General features: G+C 48.3%; 1 protein-coding gene across 2 annotated transcripts in view; it reads right to left on the minus strand.

Moving 5' to 3' along the window:
• TTC3 (tetratricopeptide repeat domain 3) overlaps positions 1-20,322 on the minus strand; it is a 456,491-nt gene that overhangs the window by 3,690 nt on the left and 432,479 nt on the right. For both annotated transcript variants that reach the window (XM_082245196.1, XM_082245195.1), the window contains 6 exons: positions 18,492-18,595; positions 16,220-16,304; positions 9,882-9,983; positions 2,840-3,186; positions 1,544-1,685; positions 1,301-1,417 (listed from right to left, as the gene is read on the minus strand). In XM_082245196.1, the coding sequence (XP_082101322.1) occupies positions 1,301-1,417; positions 1,544-1,685; positions 2,840-3,186; positions 9,882-9,983; positions 16,220-16,304; positions 18,492-18,595 (897 nt within the window). The remainder of the gene's footprint in view (positions 1-1,300; positions 1,418-1,543; positions 1,686-2,839; positions 3,187-9,881; positions 9,984-16,219; positions 16,305-18,491; positions 18,596-20,322) is intronic.

The following is a 20,322-nucleotide window of genomic DNA, read 5'->3' on the forward strand; positions in this document are numbered from 1 at the left end:
GATTCAGCGATCACAGAGCGTGCCAGAAGCATGCTGAAAGTTGAAATAAAAATGCACATCACACACCCTATTGCCAGTTTACTATAGCTGGGAAAGAGAGGTGACGTACACTAAACCGCTAGGGTTTAGTGCGCAGGCACTGCGAATGGGCTCTTTTCCTCACGCCAATGCAAGATGGACTGTTACATATTTTTCAGTGGGGCGCAATGGATCCCACACCCTACCACTCCACTTCCCGTAGGTCATGGTTCAATTTGTCATCTATGCCCTGGGCACTAGGTGACCTTGTCTCGGGACTGGATACAGGATACAGTATAGAAGATACAAAGACACATTGTAATACACCTTTTGAACAGAGAAGGAATGTTCACAGATATGCCAGTTAACCTTTACAGATTACTAGTGGAGGGTTACACAGGAGGCATTATACCTCACCTGTGGTGCGATCGCCATTTACATATGAGTACGTTCCCCTTCATGCAAGAGCTCGGGGGTGCTTTAAAATTTTTATTATTTGTTCTATTTTTACATCGTTTCTTTAAAAAAATAATTTGATTACTTTTTTTGCGGTCACAAAGAATGTGAACATCACTTGTGGCAGCAATAGGCAGTGAAAGATACTGTTTATGGAGACATCTGGGGTTTATTATCCCCAGATGTCTCCTCTGCCCTTTTTATCTGATCACATTGATCTTTCCCATTAAAAAAATGGCGCTGTATACATACGGGGAAACCGGTACAGGTCACTTCCGGTTTCCTACACCAAAGAGCTGACCGGGGGCCTCTCGGTCCTCGAAAAGCTCTATGGTAAGCCAGCTTCAGTTCTGGGTTCTCAAGCAGGATGGAGAACTCGAAGAGGCACCGGTGGGTGGCAGGAGGAGGAGTGGGCCGCCTGTAAAAGCAATCCAGTGACTAATTAGCTACTAGGATGGCTTTTACTATAAAAGCCAGGCACCCACAGAAAAAAATAAAGAAATAAAAAAATACCAGGATGATGCCTGTAGCTGCAGGCATCATCCCGGCATACCACTTTAAAGCCGCAATGCAGAGTTTACATATTGCAGTCTTCAAGTGGATAAAGTTCTGCCTCTATAAAAGATGTCTGTCTCCACACAGACACATTGCTGAATGAGGCATGGTAAGTTAGTAATGAGGAAACATCAACTGTAGGGATACCGCAGGCAATGCTGGTGACTAGTACTTTGACCTCGGCCTGCCTTTTTTGTGCACAGCTTAAGTTCAGCTCCTCTTTAAGCCACTTTGCTAGTATTCTTTACACATACAGTATGTGAGTCCATACCTCTAAATCATTCTGCCACTTGTTCTTGTTTCCCAAGTTGATCACTTTCCATGGCTGCTTAGTCTGGGGTGAAAGTGGTTGAGGCAAGGCAGCTCCTGCTTTATGTTCGGCTGGGGTCTATACAAGATAAAACATTATATAAGCAGATGACGCCAGCAAAAGAAAGAACAAGAAGACATCAGTGACCACACAATGCTGAGATGAAGCAGCAGAAGAAATGAGAAGACTAAAACTACTACTCACAGCTGATGGTGATGTTGGATTCCTTGCTTGGACGTCCAGTATATATTCAGTGACCCGGCTTATAATATCTTCATGTGTGAGCCCAGAAAGAGTCCCATTATTTCGAGCTCTGAAGTCCTTGATGAAGGCGGTGAGCTCAGCACTGCATGGAGAAACAAACAAAATCAGCATGGGGGGGTCTTACTTTTACTGCGAGCACAAGAGGAACCTGCAACTAGCGGCTCAGGAGTCACATTCACATCTCAGCTACCGTGTGTTTTGCTTACGGACACCCCTTTTAGCAGGTGATTGGGTCTTATCTCAACAGTTTCTAACTCCTACAATTTCTTATTTCAGAAGGCAGTTAACTGCCAAATGTGATCCCTTCCAATGTCAAACATTTTTAAGTTGTAACCAAAGTTCTAGAACTTTGAAATTCAGTAGGCATGGACGTGGAACTTATTACATAAAGTCATTCACTTCACTTGTGTGGATGGAGGAATTCATTTGTTTTTCTTTTGATCAGCTCGCCAGCTGACCAAAAATACCCCCCAAAAAACACACGTACACCCAGCTTTACTGACAGCCTCTCATTTCCTAAGGTAGAGCGCTGTCAAATGTGGCCCCTTTCAATGGGGAAAAAAGTATGCACCCAAAGTTTTAGAATCTTTTTTTGAATTTAGAAGGTGTGGCCCTCATTAGATATAGTCATTGCACCCCCTATGTTTCATACAAGTCTGACAAGTGTGCTCTATCCGAAACATGACACCGTTTGGATTGGAGGTCGATATTAAAAAATATCTATAGCCATTTTTTTCCCAGTTTTGGATGGAATAGGAAATGGCTCCTCAACAATTAAAATGCAGCTTTGTATTTTCTGAATTAAAACAAAGCCTTCTCTAAATTGGCTGAGGCGGAGATCGCGATGCCATCCACCCACCTCTCTGCCTCAGCCAGAGGAAGCTGTGCATTCATTCAGAAAATACAAAGAAGCTCATGATTGGCTGAGCAGCGCTCAGCCTGACTCAATTTTGTTCTGGATGTGGGATGGGAAGTTTGCATGCCATAGCTGGAACATAGTGCTGTATACTGTATATAGCTGAGGCTACATACAGTTTATACAGCGTTTTCAGCGTCTGCACTTGTAAGTGTAGGAAATAGTTTGTTTGGGCCAGCTTGGTTAAAGTGACAGTAAAGTTGGAGATCAGCTTTAAATATACAGTCCTCAAATACATTTAGTCGTTCTGCCCTCTGGTGGACAATGCAGGTAACCTAGCCTTGTCAAGCAATATGGAATTTGTGTGCCCATGTACTCACTTCTTATAGTGAGGGAATATATCATGAAGCTCGTGGATGATCTTATCAAACAATGTGGGCTTAGCAGGAGATGGCAGTGTTGGTTCAGGCTGCGCATGTGATTTTCTGTCTTGCCCAGCTGTCCCCTTATTGGATGCAGCAGCAGGGGGCTGATTTTTAGATTTAGTATTAGCCGCAGGATGCTTGACAGCTGCCTTCGCTTCTTTAGCTTGGACCTTTTTACTAGCGGCAGCCTTTTTCACTGAAGATTTGGAAGGCACTTGATTAGTAGGTTTAGCACACACAAGGCCTGGAGAAGCACTACTTGAGACTTGAGTCTGGTCCGGTGGAGACTGAATTTGTGGCACCTGAAAAGCATAAACATCACTTTTAAAATTGGAACCCTAAACTAATTAAACAACAAGTTGTACAAGCAAATTTCTGAAAGCTTAGGCAGCCCAGAGTCTATGCAATTTTCTTTTCTTCTACCACAGGCAGAAGGAAAGAAAAATGGGATTTTTGACTTACCGTAAAATCCTTTTTTCTGATGTTTGTTGACGGGCACAGCTCCGGATATTCCTAACCATTGGGTTATACTGCCCCCTACAGGAGTAGTACACTAGGCAGAAAAGAAATCTGGCTACGCCCATAGGCAGTCCCAGGGGGTATACTCCCTCTCTCTGCTATAGGCACTCAGTTAAGTTACAAGCAGTGTCAGGAGAATTGTAACTCCACAGAGGGGTGGGTGCTGTGTCCGTCAATGAACATCAGAGAAAATGGATTTTACGGTAAGTCAAAAATCCCATTTTCTCTTTCGTTCATTGACTGACACAGCTCCTGATATTCATAACCATTGGGATGTCCCAAATCAGTGTTAAACATGAGGGATGGGCACAGCAAAAAAGTCCCAAGGCTAATCAGTAGCCAACCAGGCAACAGGAGCTCAACCAAAACAACTGGAGCCCAACTGAAAAAAACAATACATCCTTCAAAGGGGGATCAGGTCCTCTAAACAGCAGCCTGCAAAACCTTGCGGCCAAAAGAAACATCTGCAGGATGTCAACACATCCACTTTATAGAACTTTGTAAAAGTGTGCACCGACGACCAGGTGGCCGCCTTGCAAACCTGCGTCACTGACGCCTGGTGACGAAAAGCCCAGGCGGCACTAGGCGCCCTGGTAGAGTGCGCTTTGACAGGGAAAGGAGGAACCTGACCCCAGATAAAATAGGCCTGAATCATCGTCTGTCTGATCCATCTGGAAATGGTCGCAGAGGAAGCGGACAACACTTTACAAGGTCCATCCATGAGAACAAATAGAGACCGACTTCCTGAGACGTCGTAGATGCCAGGTACACCCTAATTGTCCGGACCACATCCAAGGCAAGCAAGGCAATTTCCTTCTGGTGTTTAAGCCTGGGGCACAGGGAAGGCAACACAATGTCTTCATTCAAATGAAAATCAGAAACAAACCTTGGAAGGAAAGACGGACAGGAGCGAAGAACCACCTTATCCCTGTAAATCACCAGGTAAGGTGAACAGGATAACGCCGCCAATTCCGACACCCTGCACGCAGAGGTGATAGCCACCAAAAAGACCACCTTCTGGGACAGCGTAAGCAGGGGAATCTCCAGAGGGTTCTCAAAAGGAGACTTTTGGGAAATTGAAAGCACCAAATTGAGGTCCCAAGGTGGCAACGGAGCCCGCACTGGGTGAACCAAAATGTCGGACACCCTGAAGAAAGGTACGCACTAGGGAGTGTTTGGCCAAAGTACATTGGAAGAAGACCACCAAAGCCGACACCTGGCGCTTGATGGTACTCAAGGCAAATTTCTGTTCAACCCCCCCCCCCCCCCCCCCCCGAAGGAAGGTCAAGATCCGAGCTCCTGAGAAGGAGCAAGCATGAATCCCAAGAGACTCACAACATGCAATGTATGTCTTCCACGTACGATGGTAGATCTTCCTAGAAGTATATTTTTTAGCTTTCAACAGGTAGGAATCACAGACTCAGATAAACCCCTGTCCTTCAGCACCTGGCGTTCAACAGCCAAGCCGTCAAAGCCAGTGCATGTAAAGCAGGATGGAAGATCGGTCCTTGGGACAACAGATCCTCCCTGAGAGGAAGCTTCCAAGGGACGTCGGCGACCAGCTGCACCAGATCGGCATACCAAGCCCGGCGAGGACAGTCCGGAGCCACTAGGATGATCAGATTCCCTTCTGCCTCGATCCTACGGAGAAGTCTTGGCAGAAGCTTGAGGAGGGAAGGACTAAATTAGACGATACTGACCCCACGGGGCCACCAGCACGTATGTGGCATCTGCCAGGGGATCCCTTGACTGAGCCACAAACGTCTGCAATTTTCTGTTGAGCCGAGACACCAACAAATCGACCTCGGGGGGTGCCCCACTGGAGAGATAGACAGTTGATGAAACACCTCCGGATGAAGGGACCAATGCCCTTGGTCCAAAGCCTGCCGACTGAGATAATCCACCTGCCAATTTTCCACCCCGGGAATGTGTACGAAGGAGAGGGCTGGAACGAACTGTTGTGCCCACCTTAGAATGCCGGCTAACTCCAGAGCCGTTGGGACACTTCTTGTCCCTCTTGGTGATTGACATAAGCCATGGCCATGGCATTGTCCAAATGAATGTGCACTGGACAATCCTGAAGACGATCCGTCCAATGGCCCAGACACAGTCTGATCGCTCGAAGCTCCCAGACATTGATCAGTAGTCTGTACTCTTCCAGCATCCAGATCCCCTGAGCAGAATGCTTGCTGAGGATGTCTCCCCACCTGGACAGGCTGGCATCTGTGGTGACCACCGTCCAATATAAGGGGGGGAAGGATTTTCCAAGCCGAAGTGCCGGAGAACGAAGCCACCATATCAGGGACTCCTTCGTTCCCCAACTCAGCAGGATCGCATTGTCCAGAGACTGCTGAGTCTTGTCCCATTTGGTCAGAATCTCCCTTTGAAGGGAACTCATATGGAACTGTGCAAACGGAACCCCCTCGAAAGTAGACACCAGCAGGCCCAACACATGCATGCAAGTCTGGAGGGATGAACATCTGCTAGACAGCAGAAGACGAATTGCAGCCTGCAATTTCTGGAGTTTGTCCAGAGGAAGGAGCACTCTGGCTAAGTCCAAGTCCAGAGTCAGGCCCAGATAGTTCAGGTCGAGGACGGAACCAAAGCAGACTTCTGAAAATTCAGAATACAGCTGAACACTCGCAGAGTTCGCATAGTGATCTCCAGGTTTTCCACCAGAGCAGAAGGAGACTCCGCTTGCAGAAGGAGATCGTCCAAGTAGCCCAGTACCATGATGCCCCGGCATAAAAAGGCTAGCACAGGGGCTAACACAGCAAAGTGGAGAAAACGCTGGTGACTGGCACATATTGGAATGTGAAGGTAGGCATCCTTGATGTCGATAGAGGCGAGGAAATCCCCCTGATGCAGGGATGCCACCACTGTTCGAATGGACGCCATTCTGAACTTCTGTACCCGCACAAAGCAGTTTAGCGCCTTGAGGTCCAGGATTAGATGCACTTTGCCTTCCTTCCTCTGAACAGGTTTGAGTAAAAACCCTGAAAACGTTCCGAAGTTGGAACCGGGACAATCACCCCTTGAAGTGACAGGTCTTGTACTGCCCCAAACAGGCCCTGTAAGAGGCCTGGGGACAGGCACAAGTTGTAAGGAAAGAACCTTGCCAGGGGACAAGAGTGAAACGCGACCTTTTAGCTGGACCGAATGACTTCATGGACCCACTTGTTTTGCACCAGGGAAGTCCACGGGTCCGGAAACCACCGAAGACGCCCCCCACCCCTGATATGGGTGAGGGCGCACCTTCATGCTGAAGGAGCCTTGTCCACGGGTCTGGAAAAGCCCGCTCTTGGCTTTTGGATCCTCCGGAGGAGGCCCTGAAAGGATTCAAGCCCTTGTCATTCGACCCTGAGGGACAAAAAAAACTCATAATGAGCCGAGAAGGAGGCCCACGTCTACGACGTAGCCTGTGGAAGAAAAGTACTCTTCCCCCCTGTGAGACCTTTAAGGATGTCCTCAGGGTAGCTCCAAACAGGCGATTTCCTTGAAAAGGAAGATCAGTCAGGGCTTTTTTTTTTTTTAGAAGTCTGGTCCGCAGACCAGCACTTGAGCCAAAAGACACGCCAAAGGCCCACTGCCAAAAACAGAGAGCCGAGCCACTAGGGGAGCCACATCCAAAGAGGCATCACAGATAAACTGCAGCCCCTGGACCAGCTGGTCTGCCAGCTCGGCAAAGGCAGGGGGGAAGCTGCGCCTCTGTCGCAGCAGCATCCTCCATCTTCAGGGTCTTACGTGCAGATACGATAAGTGTCTCCACCACACCTTTTCGTGCACAGTTGCAGACGTGAAGGAATCATCCTATCAGAGGATTCCGGGTATGAGGTTGCAGACCCAGCAGGGTGACCCATGTCGGCTGAATCAGATTCAGGATCTGATGAGACAAATGAGGCAGGGGAAGGCGGGGGGCGCTCTTTTAGCCTGTCGCCCGAAAGCCACCTCCACCCGGGACACAAAGGACTGCAGGACCGCCGTCAGTGCATTGATGGATGGTTGGGATCTGGAGGGACCGCAGCCTTAGAGATTGGATCAGGTGGGGGGGATGTACGACATGAGTCACCAGGGGGACCACACAAAAAGTGTAAAACACAGTTAAGGGACAACCCCCACCGCACTGGCAGCCCCACCTGGTCACCAGGCACAAGCACCAAGCGATCCTAAGCAGAGAGGGAGAGAACCCCACCAGACCACCCAGCAGAAATAGGCACCTGCAGCCACCAGGATGATCTGCACTACATGTGCGGCCATCAGTAAGTGAAAGGATCCAGGAGTCAGCACCAGGGGATGAGGAGGGGCTCCCACCGCCCACAGGGCTCCACTGTCATGGCCTCCACTGTTTTCAATGGCAGACCACAGCAAAATGGCAGACAAAACACACAGGCTACAACAAAATGGCAGCCCAGTGGGGGCACCACAAGGCTTACAGGGACCCAGGAGGGAACCCAGGCCTCACTGACAGATCCAGGAAGGACGGGGTGCCCTGGCAGGAGCCCCCACAAGGTACAACCCCCCTGGCCCCCGCTGCCCGCTAGCGCCCTGCCCCCACCCCAGGAGGTGGACGAGACCACCCAAAAAGCCCCAGCATATGTGGTGGGGGTGTAGGATGGGGGACACTGGAACCCGGGGGTCGGACCGAGCCAAGGAGGGGAACCCGGGGGGTCCGACCGTGCCAAGGAGGGGAACCCGGGGGGTCCGACCGTGCCAAGGAGGGGAACCCGGGGGGTCCGACCGTGCCAAGGAGGGGAACCCGGGGGGTCCGACCGTGCCAAGGAGGGGAACCCGGGGGGTCCGACCGTGCCAAGGAGGGGAACCCGGGGGGTCCGACCGTGCCAAGGAGGGGAACCCGGGGGGTCCGACCGTCCCAAGGAGGGGAACCCGGGGGGTCCGACCGTCCCAAGGAGGGGAACCCGGGGGTCCGACCGTCCCAAGGAGGGGCCCACGTCCACCCCAAACCCTTCAGGGGAGAGGGGGAGAACAGCTACTCACCATACCAGAAACCAGGAGGGCACTGATCCAGACAGAACCTCTCTCCATCGAAATGAGGGGCTGTTAACCAGGAGGAACACTGCGAGACCCAGTCGTATTCGACTTCGCAAGGCATTTAACTCGAAGGCCAGCCCTCGTCCAGTGGGGCTATGTCGTGGCCGACCTAACGCAAGGCTGAGGTCTGAGTGCGCTCGCTGGCCAGACTTGAGTGACCACAGGATCTAGATTATCCAGCCCGTCGCCCAGTACGGCAGTTGATTGTAGATCTCACAGGAAAAATCCAGGAGAAAAAAATTCTACCTAAAAATATTTTTTTTTTGCCAGGACCAAATATCCCAGCAAGGAACTAGATCCTTACTCCTGACTAGGCAGAAAAAAACTGAGTGGCTATAGCAGAGAGAGGGATTATACCCCCTGGGACTGCCCATGGGTGTAGCCAGTATTCTTTTATGCCTAGTATCCTACTCCTTTAGGGGGCAGTATAACCCAATGGTTAAGAATATCAGGAGCTGTGTCTGTCAATGAACGAAAGAGAAATGGCTTGATTCCCTCATCAACACTGTCAGTGTCGACGAGGAAATCCCTCCTGCAACCCTCTTCTTAGCCAACATGCTTTCAAGGGCATAGGCAGTGTTGGGCTCTTCCAACTGAAACCTCAGAATGCTGAGAAATATTTATGTCTAAAATTATCTGTTAAAGAATTCGTATTTAAAAAAAAAAAAAAAAAAAAAAAATTAAAAACAAATTCGATAGAAGTCATGTAATCTGCGAGGTGGGACCTCTATGGATGGAACTGTTTTTTCCAACACATTCCACAGATGCTCAATAAGATTAAGATTCAGAGAATCCGGAGGCCAAGTCAACACCAGGAACTTGTGTTCCTCAAACCATTCTTGAACTCATAAGATGAAGCCACCTTCTTCCATTGCTCATGTTCTGATGCTCATGTGCCTATTGTAAAGTGCAGCCCCATATGCAACAAATTACGATGCATTGTGTATTCTGAAACATTTCTATTGGAGCCAGCAATAACTTTCTCAGCAACTTGAGCTACAGTAACTCTTCTATTGGATCGGACTACACGGGCCAGCCTTCCCCACGTACATCAATGAGCCTTGGCTGCCCATGACCCTGTTGCAGTTCCTCAGTTTTCTTTCACTGGACCACATTTGGTACATCCTGACCACTGCAGAGTGGAAACACAAGAGCTGCAGTTTTGGAGTTGCTCTGACCTAGTCATCTAGACATTACAATTTGTCCCTTGGAAAATCGCTCAAATCCTTACACTTGCCAAATTTGCTTTCAATACATAAACTACATTTTTACTTGCTGCCTAATATATCCCACCTAGTTTCAAGTGCCACTGTCACACGATAATCAAAGTTCTTCACCTGACATGTTTTTGTAAATATATTTATTTTAAAATTCTACAACCAAAATCCATTTAAGAGAGGAACTTCCATAAAACACATCATGCACTCACATGGTCGCTTGGTGCGCTCCGGAGATTGGTCACAGGAGTCTCAGATATATTGTTTAGCTTCAAACCACTTTTGGCGGAGTTAATTTTCTCATCAAACTGAGCCTGGAAAGACACATTTACATTACTGTTAAGCTCTCGTGTTAACTTAAAGCAGAATTAAACCCACTGGTTTTACAGAAAAAAAACCCAAGTTAGAAATTTTTAATAAATGTTATTAAACCCTTAACCACTTGAGTCCCAAGCTGCCATTTTTAACCACTTCCATACCGTAGGACGTCATATGATGACCTGGACTTTGAGTCCCCCCCATATGTAAACAATGTTCAAACCACACATGAGGTATCACCGCGAACGTTAGGGTGAGAGCAATAATTCTAGTACAAGACCTCCTCGAACGCTAAACTGTAAAAGATTTTAAAACGTAGCCTATGAGGATTTTTGAGTACAGACGTTTGGCGCCATTCGAAGAGTTTGTGCAATTTTAAGGCGTGACATGTTAGGTATCTATTTACTTGACGTAACCATCTTTCACATTAAACAAAAAATTAGGCTAACTTTGGTGTTTTGTTTTTTAATTCATAAAAGTTTTTTTTTTTTTTTTAACGTGTTTGAAAAACTGCTGCGCAAATACCGTATGACATACAAAATTGCAACGATTGCCATTTTGCAACAAAATTGCCATTTTATTCCCTAGGGTCTCTACTAAAACAAAATAGATGTTTGGCGGTTCTGAGTAATTTTTTAGCACAAAATTATGTTTTTTATATGTAGGAGAGGAATGCCAGAGTTGGCCCAGCATGGAAGCGGTTAAATGGCAGCCAGTCTCGTTGGCTGAGGCTGGCACTAGCACTGGACAGCCGGGGTCCAGTTTAAAGCCCATGAGCTCAAATAATGAGTTCCTGGGCTTCTGATGCTTTTACAGACCGCTCCATAGGAGCACTCCGATTATCATCTGCACCCTTCACCGCTATTGTTCTCTTCCTCAATTTAGCCACAAATTTCCAGTGTTCATTAGAACAGGAACGAAAAAAAAAAAAGAAAAAAGGAAAACAATTTTAACAATTAGTAAATCTCTAGCCATATTGTCTACAGGTGCCATAATGATATCTACAGCCCTGACTGTATTGAAACCAAAGATCTCTTTACAGTCACCATAGGCAAAATAAAAAAGGACAATTTTATGCAAACCCAAAATTTATTTTCCCCCGCTTTGAAAAGGATTACAACCTATGTCTGGTTTCTCGCTGATATTGAGTGCATCCCAACTGGGCAGATTCATTTGATTTGTCATGGTGATCCACTGTCATGGGGATAGCAAATGACGATACAAGATTTTACAGGTGTCACTGAAACAGAAGGGAAAACTGAATTTCCTTTCACTTTGGCAGAATTCTCCTGTTTCCAGGACAGGAAGTCAAGGGAAATCAAAAAAGGCAAATAAAAATTGCCTTTACAGGGACCGGAACAAACGTGTACATATTCACTTTAAAGTAAAAATGGATTTTTGTAAAATCTTACCGTAAAATCCTTTTCTCTTAGCTCATCGACAGACGTAGTCCTCGGTGATACACCACCTTCGGGTTATGTTACCTCCGCAGGAGCAGGACTAGACAGGAAATTAAAAAGCTCTGGCCACACCCTAGGGGCAGTCCCAGAGGGTATATCCTCTCTCTCTCTGCCTCAGCAAATCAGTTATGTGAAAAAGCAGTGCTTAGAGAATTTAACCCAACCCAACTCCAAAACAGAGGGGCGGGGACTACGTCTGTCGATGAGCTAAGAGAAAAGGATTTTACGGTAAGATTTTACAAAAATCCATTTTTCTCTAGCGCTCATCGACAGACGTAGTCCTCGGTGATACACCACCTTCGGGACGTCCCAGAGCAGTATCACAACTGAGGGGTGGGAAAATGGAAATCAAATCCCAATCTAGAAGGCCCAACCGGTGCCAACTAGAAGTTTACAATGCTCATCCTTAATGATGAGACTCAACAAAAAAATTTTCAAACAGAAAAAAACCCTCGAGGTAGACCACCGGTCTCCTCAAATTGCGGCCTGCAAAACCTTGCGGCCAAATGAGGCATCCGCCGATGCCGTCACATCAATTTTATAGAACTTTGTAAAGGTATGTACCGACGACCAGGTGGCCGCCTTACATACCTGGACCACTGACGCCTGATGGCGAAAGGCCCAGGAAGTACTGAGCGCTCGAGTGGAGTGCGCCCTAACAGGGAACGGAGGACTCTGACCCTTAATAGAATAAGCCTGTACCACCGTTTGTCTAATCCATTTGGCAATGGTCGCGGCAGATGCAGGCAAACCCTTTCTGGGGCCATCCGTGATCACAAAAAGTGAATCCGTCTTACGGAATGATTCCGTAGCTTTCAGGTATACCCTGATTGCCCGAACCACATCTAAGGAATGCAACGCATGTTCCCGATGATGCTTGGGCTGAGGACACAAGGAAGGTAGTACAATATCTTCATTCAGATGAAAATCTGAAACCACCTTGGGAAGAAAAGATGGTTTAGGATGAAGTACTACCTTATCCCTATGAATCACTAGGTATGGGGACTGGCATGATAATGCAGCCAGTTCTGACACCCTGCGAGCAGAAGTAATAGCCACCAAGAAGGCCACCTTCTGGGATAAAGTAAGCAAGGGAATCTCCCTGATGTTTTCAAAGGGAGGTTTCTGTAGAACCGACAAAACCAAATTAAGATCCCAGGGCGGTAAGGGCGCGCGGACTGGAGGAGCCAGGTGCCGCACCCCCTGGATGAAATTCCGCACCAAGGATTTGGTAGCTAAAGGCTTCTGAAAGAAGATTGCTAATGCTGAAACTTGACCCTTGATGGTGCTCAAGGCTAGCTTCTGCTCAACCCCTTGTTGCAAAAAGGCCAATATTCGAGTCACCGAATAGGTACGTGGAGGAAATCCTAAAGATTCGCACCACGCAATATAAGTCTTCCATGTGTGATAATAGACTTTGCTGGAAGTCGCTTTCCTTGCTTTAATAAGGGTAGGAATGACTGAAGTAGACAAACCTCTGTCCTTCAGTACTTGGGTCTCAATGGCCAGGCCATTAAAACCAGCGACTGTAAAGCACGAAGGTAAATTGGTCCTTGAGACCACAGACACTCCCTGAGACGAAGTTCCCACGGAACGTCTGCGACTAACATGTCCAAGTCGGCCAGGCCGGCTTGAGGAGGCCAGCCTAGAATTTCTAGGACCACTGGCGCTGATTGGATCTGAACCAGGCGTCCCTAGAGCTATCTGGCCCCGACCATCCGAGAAAGTCTGGTCGTTTTCTGTTCCCACACATTTATCAGATACCTGATAGTTATCAGGAAAGGTGATCTTTTCTGGTTGAACCTCAGGGACCGAAGTCACCCGACTAGAGGCTACTTGGCCTATCTGGTCAACCAGATCCGATTCCTGTGAGGTATCGGGACTAATCTTAGGAAAAGGTAAAGGAAAAGATCTTTTCAGGGAACGGTAACTACCGCTTCCTGTGGTACTTAAATGTTGGAAGGGAAGAATCGCACCGGTAGTAGTGGTTGATGCTCGATCTAATGTCCTGAATACTGGTGAAAACGTCCCCCCACCCTGAAACCGGGTGGGGGCGCACCTTCAGGCTGTGTACTCCTTTGCTTCGGGTTTGGCTGGGTTGGTCCCCTTCTTGAACCCTCCTGGAGGAGTCTTGCCTTTCCCGCTAGTACCAGCCGGGCGCCCTTTATGGGCGGTAAAGAAAGGTCCTCGCTTGTTGCGAGGTCCCTTAGCTTTTGCAGCCTGTGGCAAAAAAGTGCTCTTGCCCCCAGTGGCATCCTTAATGATTTCATCTAGGTTGGCTCCAAATAGACGATTCCCCTGAAAGGGGAGATTGGTCAAGGTCTTTTTGGAACCTAGGTCAGCTGACCAGCATTTTAACCACAGCACACGTCTGAGGATCACTGCTAACTTAGATGCATGCCCTAATAGGGGAGTAGTGTCCAAGGCTGCGTCACAGATAAACCGTAGCCCTTGTATGATCTGTTCCATCAAATCAGATGTCTCCTGGGGAATATCTTTTCCCCTAAGATCTTGGCGTACCATTTTCGCCCATTCCGTAAGTGTCTGGGAAACTAGACCAATAACGATTACTGGTCTAAATGCTGACCCTATCAGAGAAAAGATAGTGCGGGACTCTGCTTCTATCTTTTGATCCACCGGATCCTTAAAGGACGAAGTGTCCTCCACTGGAATAACCGTGGCTTTATTCAGCCTGGAAATAGGCGGATCCACGATTGGTGGTACCGTCCATTTCTTAATGATGGATTCCTCAAACGGATAGCGTCTAGCAATACGCTTGGAAATAGTAAAGGTACGCTTAGAATGCTCCCATTCTCCTTTAATCTGATTACCAAAACATTTAGGTACAGGAAAAGCCTTCGCCGTCTTGATGGGCTTATTAGTACCAAAAGGCATCTCTGTTTCAGTTGCCTCTGCCGGTAAAGCCTCAAGTTTTAAGGTTTCTTGCACTGCCATAACTAGCGTCCACCAATGCTTCTTCCTGAATAATAGCAAGAGAAGAAGCGTCCTCCTCACTTTCTGAGGGGGCTTTACCTGGGATAGCAACCCTTGCAGAGGAACCTGCAACTGCCGTGACCATCTCTGAATCTGAGTCAGAGGTGTCAGATAGTATAGGGGTAGGCGGGGGTCGCTTCCTTGACCCCCGTCCCTGACAGGCCGCCTCCACCCGAGCCACCATAGACTCCAAAATTGCTGTAAATGACTCTACACTCTGTGCACCGGCGGGTCCCGAGGCCCCCTCGAGGGAAACAGGTGGGGGAATATGTGTGGCAGGGTCCATGATAACTCCAGTTACTTCCTGGATAATATAATTCAAAAGTAAAGAAAAAAACTTTTTTTTTTTTTTTTTCTTTTCTGACCCCCAGCGCCACAAAAAAACCCCTTAGTGTTACCTGCTAGCTATCGATCGAGAGAGAGAGAGAGAGACCCCCAGGCTCACCACTTGATGCTCAGAGTTAAACTGCAACAGCTTACAGCGCTGTCTTGACAAACAGGAAGTCTTTTGGCTGGCTGCCCAGGAAGAAAGGAGGCGGCTCCGCCCCTCTGCACGCCTTCCGGCGCCTCCCCCAAGCTCCACGAGGTGTAGGATCACCTCAAACATGGCCGCCCCCATGCTGGAGACACGAGGCTACGCCAAAATGGCGGCTCGTGCGATCCTGCAAGAAAAAATGGCGGCGGCCTGCTGAATGGCGGTGTGCTGCAGGGCACACAACACTGTCTCTGCCTGGGGATATGGCGTGGTTGGCGGTATCGGCCCTGGCGGACCGCATGGCCGTTCGGGAGGCCTGCTAATAGCTGGAGATCTGATTTGGAAGGCAGTCTACATGTCCGTGGCTTCTGACTGGTAGGTAGCTTATACTTAACCCATAAGATTCCCAGAATGCCACAGATTACATCTTTTAAACATGTATACAATAGATAGATAGCTCCCAAACCAAGCCTCCTGGCTTTTTGTACACAAAAAATCACACTCAAAGTAGGAGGATCTGTGACATGTTATAGGATAGAAAGGACTCTTTCTTACCATACAAAGAGGGGCCCGCGTTCACCACAAAACCCGTCAGGGGGAAAGGGGGAACATACTACTCACCATACCGGAACCAGGCGGGCACCAACTCCTGACAGTACCCCTCTCCACCGGGGCGGGAGGGCTGTCGACCGATACGAACGCCGTGACTCATGGTCTTTGGCGTTTCAGCGAGACGTTTAACTCGCGTGTTCAGTCCTTTTAATGGGACTTTGTCGCGGCCGACCCAGCGCGGAGCTATGGCCTGCACGCGCTCGTAGGCTGAACTGGGGTGACCACCGGATCTCAACATCCAGCCCGTCGCCCAGTTCAGCTTTCTTGCTTGAAGATCTCACAGGAACACTGGAGAAAAAGCTGTCTAAAAAAATCCTTTAAGAAAAAATTCTTGCCAGGACCTAAGATCCCAGCAAGGTGTCTAGGTCCTTACTCCTAACTAGACAGAAAATAACTGATTTGCTGAGGCAGAGAGAGAGAGGATATACCCTCTGGGACTGCCCCTAGGGTGTGGCCAGAGCTTTTTAATTTCCTGTCTAGTCCTGCTCCTGCGGAGGTAACATAACCCGAAGGTGGTGTATCACCGAGGACTACGTCTGTCGATGAGCGCTAGAGAAATTAAAACATAAAACTTCTGCCAGAGAATTACAGGTTCTCTTTCAGGTGAATGGGAACATTCAGACCACCATGGTTGCAATTTTTCCAGAATAGTGCCAAACCGCCACTATATGTTTTAACTTGCCCATCTTACCTCTAACATTTCCATTTCCTTCTTCAGCTTTCTCTTAAAAGCCTCCATTTCCCGTAATTGCTGTATTATGTGAGGTGCTGGATTACTGTGAACCAGAAATACATATCAATGAGATCCACCAACAAGGAATAAGACAAAGATTGATAAAGCAGAGCGGTGTTATCAAAAGGAAGATTTCTCTTTAGCAGAGCAGCTCTAGGCAGTGTGAGAGGTATTTACTCTCTCCTTTTGCAGGGAGAGTTTTATTGCCAATTTTATTTACCTTACAGGATTTATTTTATAAATGCTGAAAGATTTTACTGGCTTGCTGTAAGACGACATTGCCCATGGTTGTGCAACACTCAAGTATAATAACCCCCTATCACCTTTGGGACATGTGAGCAATGTCCAGGTGGCCATTAAAGTGCATCTAAACTCAAAAACAAACATTTTATATATTGCAGCTTACCAGTCCTCAGATTTGGTGGCAGCATTCATTTTTGTTACCTTTATTTTCACCTGGTGATCCTGCCAGTAACATACTTTCTGTCCTAGTTTCACAACGCTCACTCGTTGTACTGTATGTATGGAGGAGGCTACTCTATTGATGTGAACTACAAGCGTCTCCTTCTCTCCAATAAATAGGGTAGTGGTCTACAAACGATGGCCCAGCTGGCAGATGCGGCCCTTTGCTTGCCTTTATCTAGCTCTCTAAAGCACAAGTCCATCCATTGACTCAAACAATGGGGCATAATGCTTCCCACCGACACCAACAATCGGGCACTATTCCTCCCACTGGCACCAACGATGGGGCACTATTCCTCCCACTGGCACCAACGATGGGGCACTATTCCTCCCACTGGCACCAACAATGGGGCACTATTCCTCCCACTGGCACCAACGATGGATGGGGCACTATTCCTCCCACTGGCACCAACGATGGATGGGGCACTATTCCTCCCACTGGCACCAACGATGGATGGGGCACTATTCCTCCCACTGGCACCAACGATGGGGCACTATTCCTCCCACTGGCACCAATGATGGGGCACTATTCCTCCCACTGGCACCAATGATGGGGCACTATTCCTCCCACTGGCACCAATGATGGGGCACTATTCCTCCCACTGGCACCAATGATGGGGCACTATTCCTCCCACTGGCACCAACGATGGGGCACTATTCCTCCCACTGGCACCAACGATGGGGCACTATTCCTCCCACTGGCACCAACGATGGGGCACTATTCCTCCCACTGGCACCAACGATGGGGCACTATTCCTCCCACTGGCACCAACGATGGGGCACTATTCCTCCCACTGGCACCAACGATGGGGCACTATTCCTCCCACTGGCACCAACGATGGGGCACTATTCCTCCCACTGGCACCAACGATGGGGCACTATTCCTCCCACTGGCACCAACGATGGGGCACTATTCCTCCCACTGGCACCAACGATGGGGCACTATTCCTCCCACTGGCACCAACGATGGGGCACTATTCCTCCCACTGGCACCAATGATGGGGCACTATTCCTCCCACTGGCACCAACGATGGGGCACTATTCCTCCCACTGGCACCAATGATGGGGCACTATTTCTCCCACTGGCACCAATGATGGGGCACTATTCCTCCCACTGGCACCAATGATGGGGCACTATTCCTCCCACTGGCACCAATGATGGGGCACTATTCCTCCCACTGGCACAAATGATGGGGCACTATTCCTCCCACTGGCACCAATGATGGTGCACTATTCCTCCCACTGGCACCAATGATGGGGCACTATTCCTCCCACTGGCACCAACGATGGGGCACTATTTCTCCCACTGGCACCAACGATGGGGCAGTATTCCTCCCACTGGCACCAACGATGGGGCAGTATTCCTCCCACTGGCACCAATGATGGGGCACTATTCCTCCCACTGGCACCAATGATGGGGCACTATTCCTCCCACTGGCACCAATGATGGGGCACTATTTCTCCCACTGGCACCAATGATGGGGCACTATTCCTCCCACTGGCACCAAGGGACACTACTCCTCACACTGACACCAGTGACAAACAGCTGTGGCCGCTGTCAGCCTGTTAATGCATTGTACAGTCAGAGCAGCCACAACTGTCTGCATACACCTGTACATCCAAGTATAAGCGTCTGTTGGATTCTTGTTGCACCATGCACCTTTTTTTGTTGTGCCAATGAGGTCTTAGTCTTATAACGACATTTATCAGCTAGTAACTTGTCCCTCCCACAGAATAGACACAAAATATCCAATAATAAGGCAGATACCTGAGGACTACAGGATTAAACATACTGATGTTCCGATCTACAGTGGCAACTCTGATCCTCATCTTTAAGAGTTCACATTGTTTCCTGTTCTCCAGTACAATCACCTACAGAGCAGAGGCAAGTAAACACAATTAACCATCAACAATGATAGGAATTAGGTCAAGAAGGAATTTAGTTCATAGCAACCATTTAGATGCAAGCTATCAAGTTTTTGAGAATTAAACAAAATCGTAATCAACTGACAAGTTGCTTTGGGAAAATTTATAAATGGCTCTCCCTTATTCGGTCTATCAATTGAAGCAGAACTTCATGACAGATGGGTTTGATGTCTCCACCTGCAGGAACAGGACACTAGGCACAACTAAAAGTATGCTCGGCCTTTTGGCTAAGATCAAGTCTAGTATCTGCTCTTATCAGTCTTTAGGAGGGAGAACGCTGATGCCTTTGGATGGATGGGCGCTGGTTAGTACCCCTCTATGATGTATTTGGTATGGAATGGTGATGGTGGGGGGAGGGCCTTTTTCCTCCTGGGTTGAATCTGGCCTTGCAAAAGGCCTGTCCCCAGTTGTAGCAAGGCCCTCCCTAAGCTGTCCAAATTACAATACCTCCTGGTAGGGATGGGGGCTGCACTGGTCTGGCCAAAGGCCGGGCTGTGAGAGAAGCCCATGGTATGACTCGGCCAGGGGCACCTTAATTCTCACAGGTGGGGGAGCTCATCTGGAGATTTTCGGCACTTTGGATATTGCAACTACACAAATTTTTCACACCTGCCTCTAGGGCCGGGCCTTTTGGCTGGGACAAGAAAATTGTTTTTTCCTGGCCGAAGGGCTTGCCAAGGTATCGCACTTTGGCACTTTAAGCACTTCTCCACTTTTTGTGTGTATTTTTCTTTGTGTGCTTGTCACTTTGCACGTGTGCACTTTACTAACAGTGATTAGCAGGGTGTGGGTCCTCGGGCCTACCCCGAAAGTCTTGGGAGGGGGTAGATATGGCCTTCTGGCTAAGTTCGCCCTATGTCATGAAGTCTCCCTTCGGGGGAGCCCCACCTAGTACTTAGGGTGGGCTGTTTCAGTAGTCCTCCTAGAGAACGGGGTCTGCCTAGTTTTGGCCAGGTGGACCAGTGAGTACCTTAATACCCATCTAGAGTCTCATGCTCTGGGGGATCAGGGTAAGGGTCCGTCCTCTTCGGAGGTGGACCAGTTGCACACCCTGTGCACCTTTTTGTGTTCTCACTTTTTTTTTGCACCGGGCGTTATTCTTAGTGTGTTTCACACACCACGGGCTTAAATAAAAAAAAAAAAAAGGATGCCCAGGGGGCGGCCCTCTGGTTGTGGCCAACTCTCTATCTTAAACACAGTAGTCAGTTTTTTACCTAGCACTCATAAGTGAATTTTTTCTACCTTTCTTTTACTTTTTCTTCCACATGATGGGTTTTTGTTTGCAGTTGATGGAGTTTTATTTAAGTGCACTGATTTTTCTTCAACTGCGGCGCTGGGTGACAGGCCCAATATTATAGATTGGGGTATTCCTACCCCCAGTACTGCCATCGAGCACATGCAGTTTCCCACTACAGAGGGATCAACTGCCACTACATACCTCGCAGAGGGCCTGGAGGGCCCGAGACAATGGAGATGTATGACTGTTGGACCTGGTCCTTCCATCAGGGCACAGTGGGGTTGATTTACTAGAACTGGAGAGTGCAAAATCTTGTGCAGTCCTGCATAGAAACCAATCGGCTTCCATTATTTTTTTTGTCAAAGCTTAAAGCGTAACTTTATCCATAAGAATTTGATAAAATAATTGTTCTTTAGCAAGGAACATACATTCCACA

Source organism: Pelophylax lessonae (assembly GCF_965119305.1).
Source record: "Pelophylax lessonae genome assembly, chromosome: 2".
Lineage (NCBI taxonomy): Eukaryota > Metazoa > Chordata > Amphibia > Anura > Ranidae > Pelophylax > Pelophylax lessonae.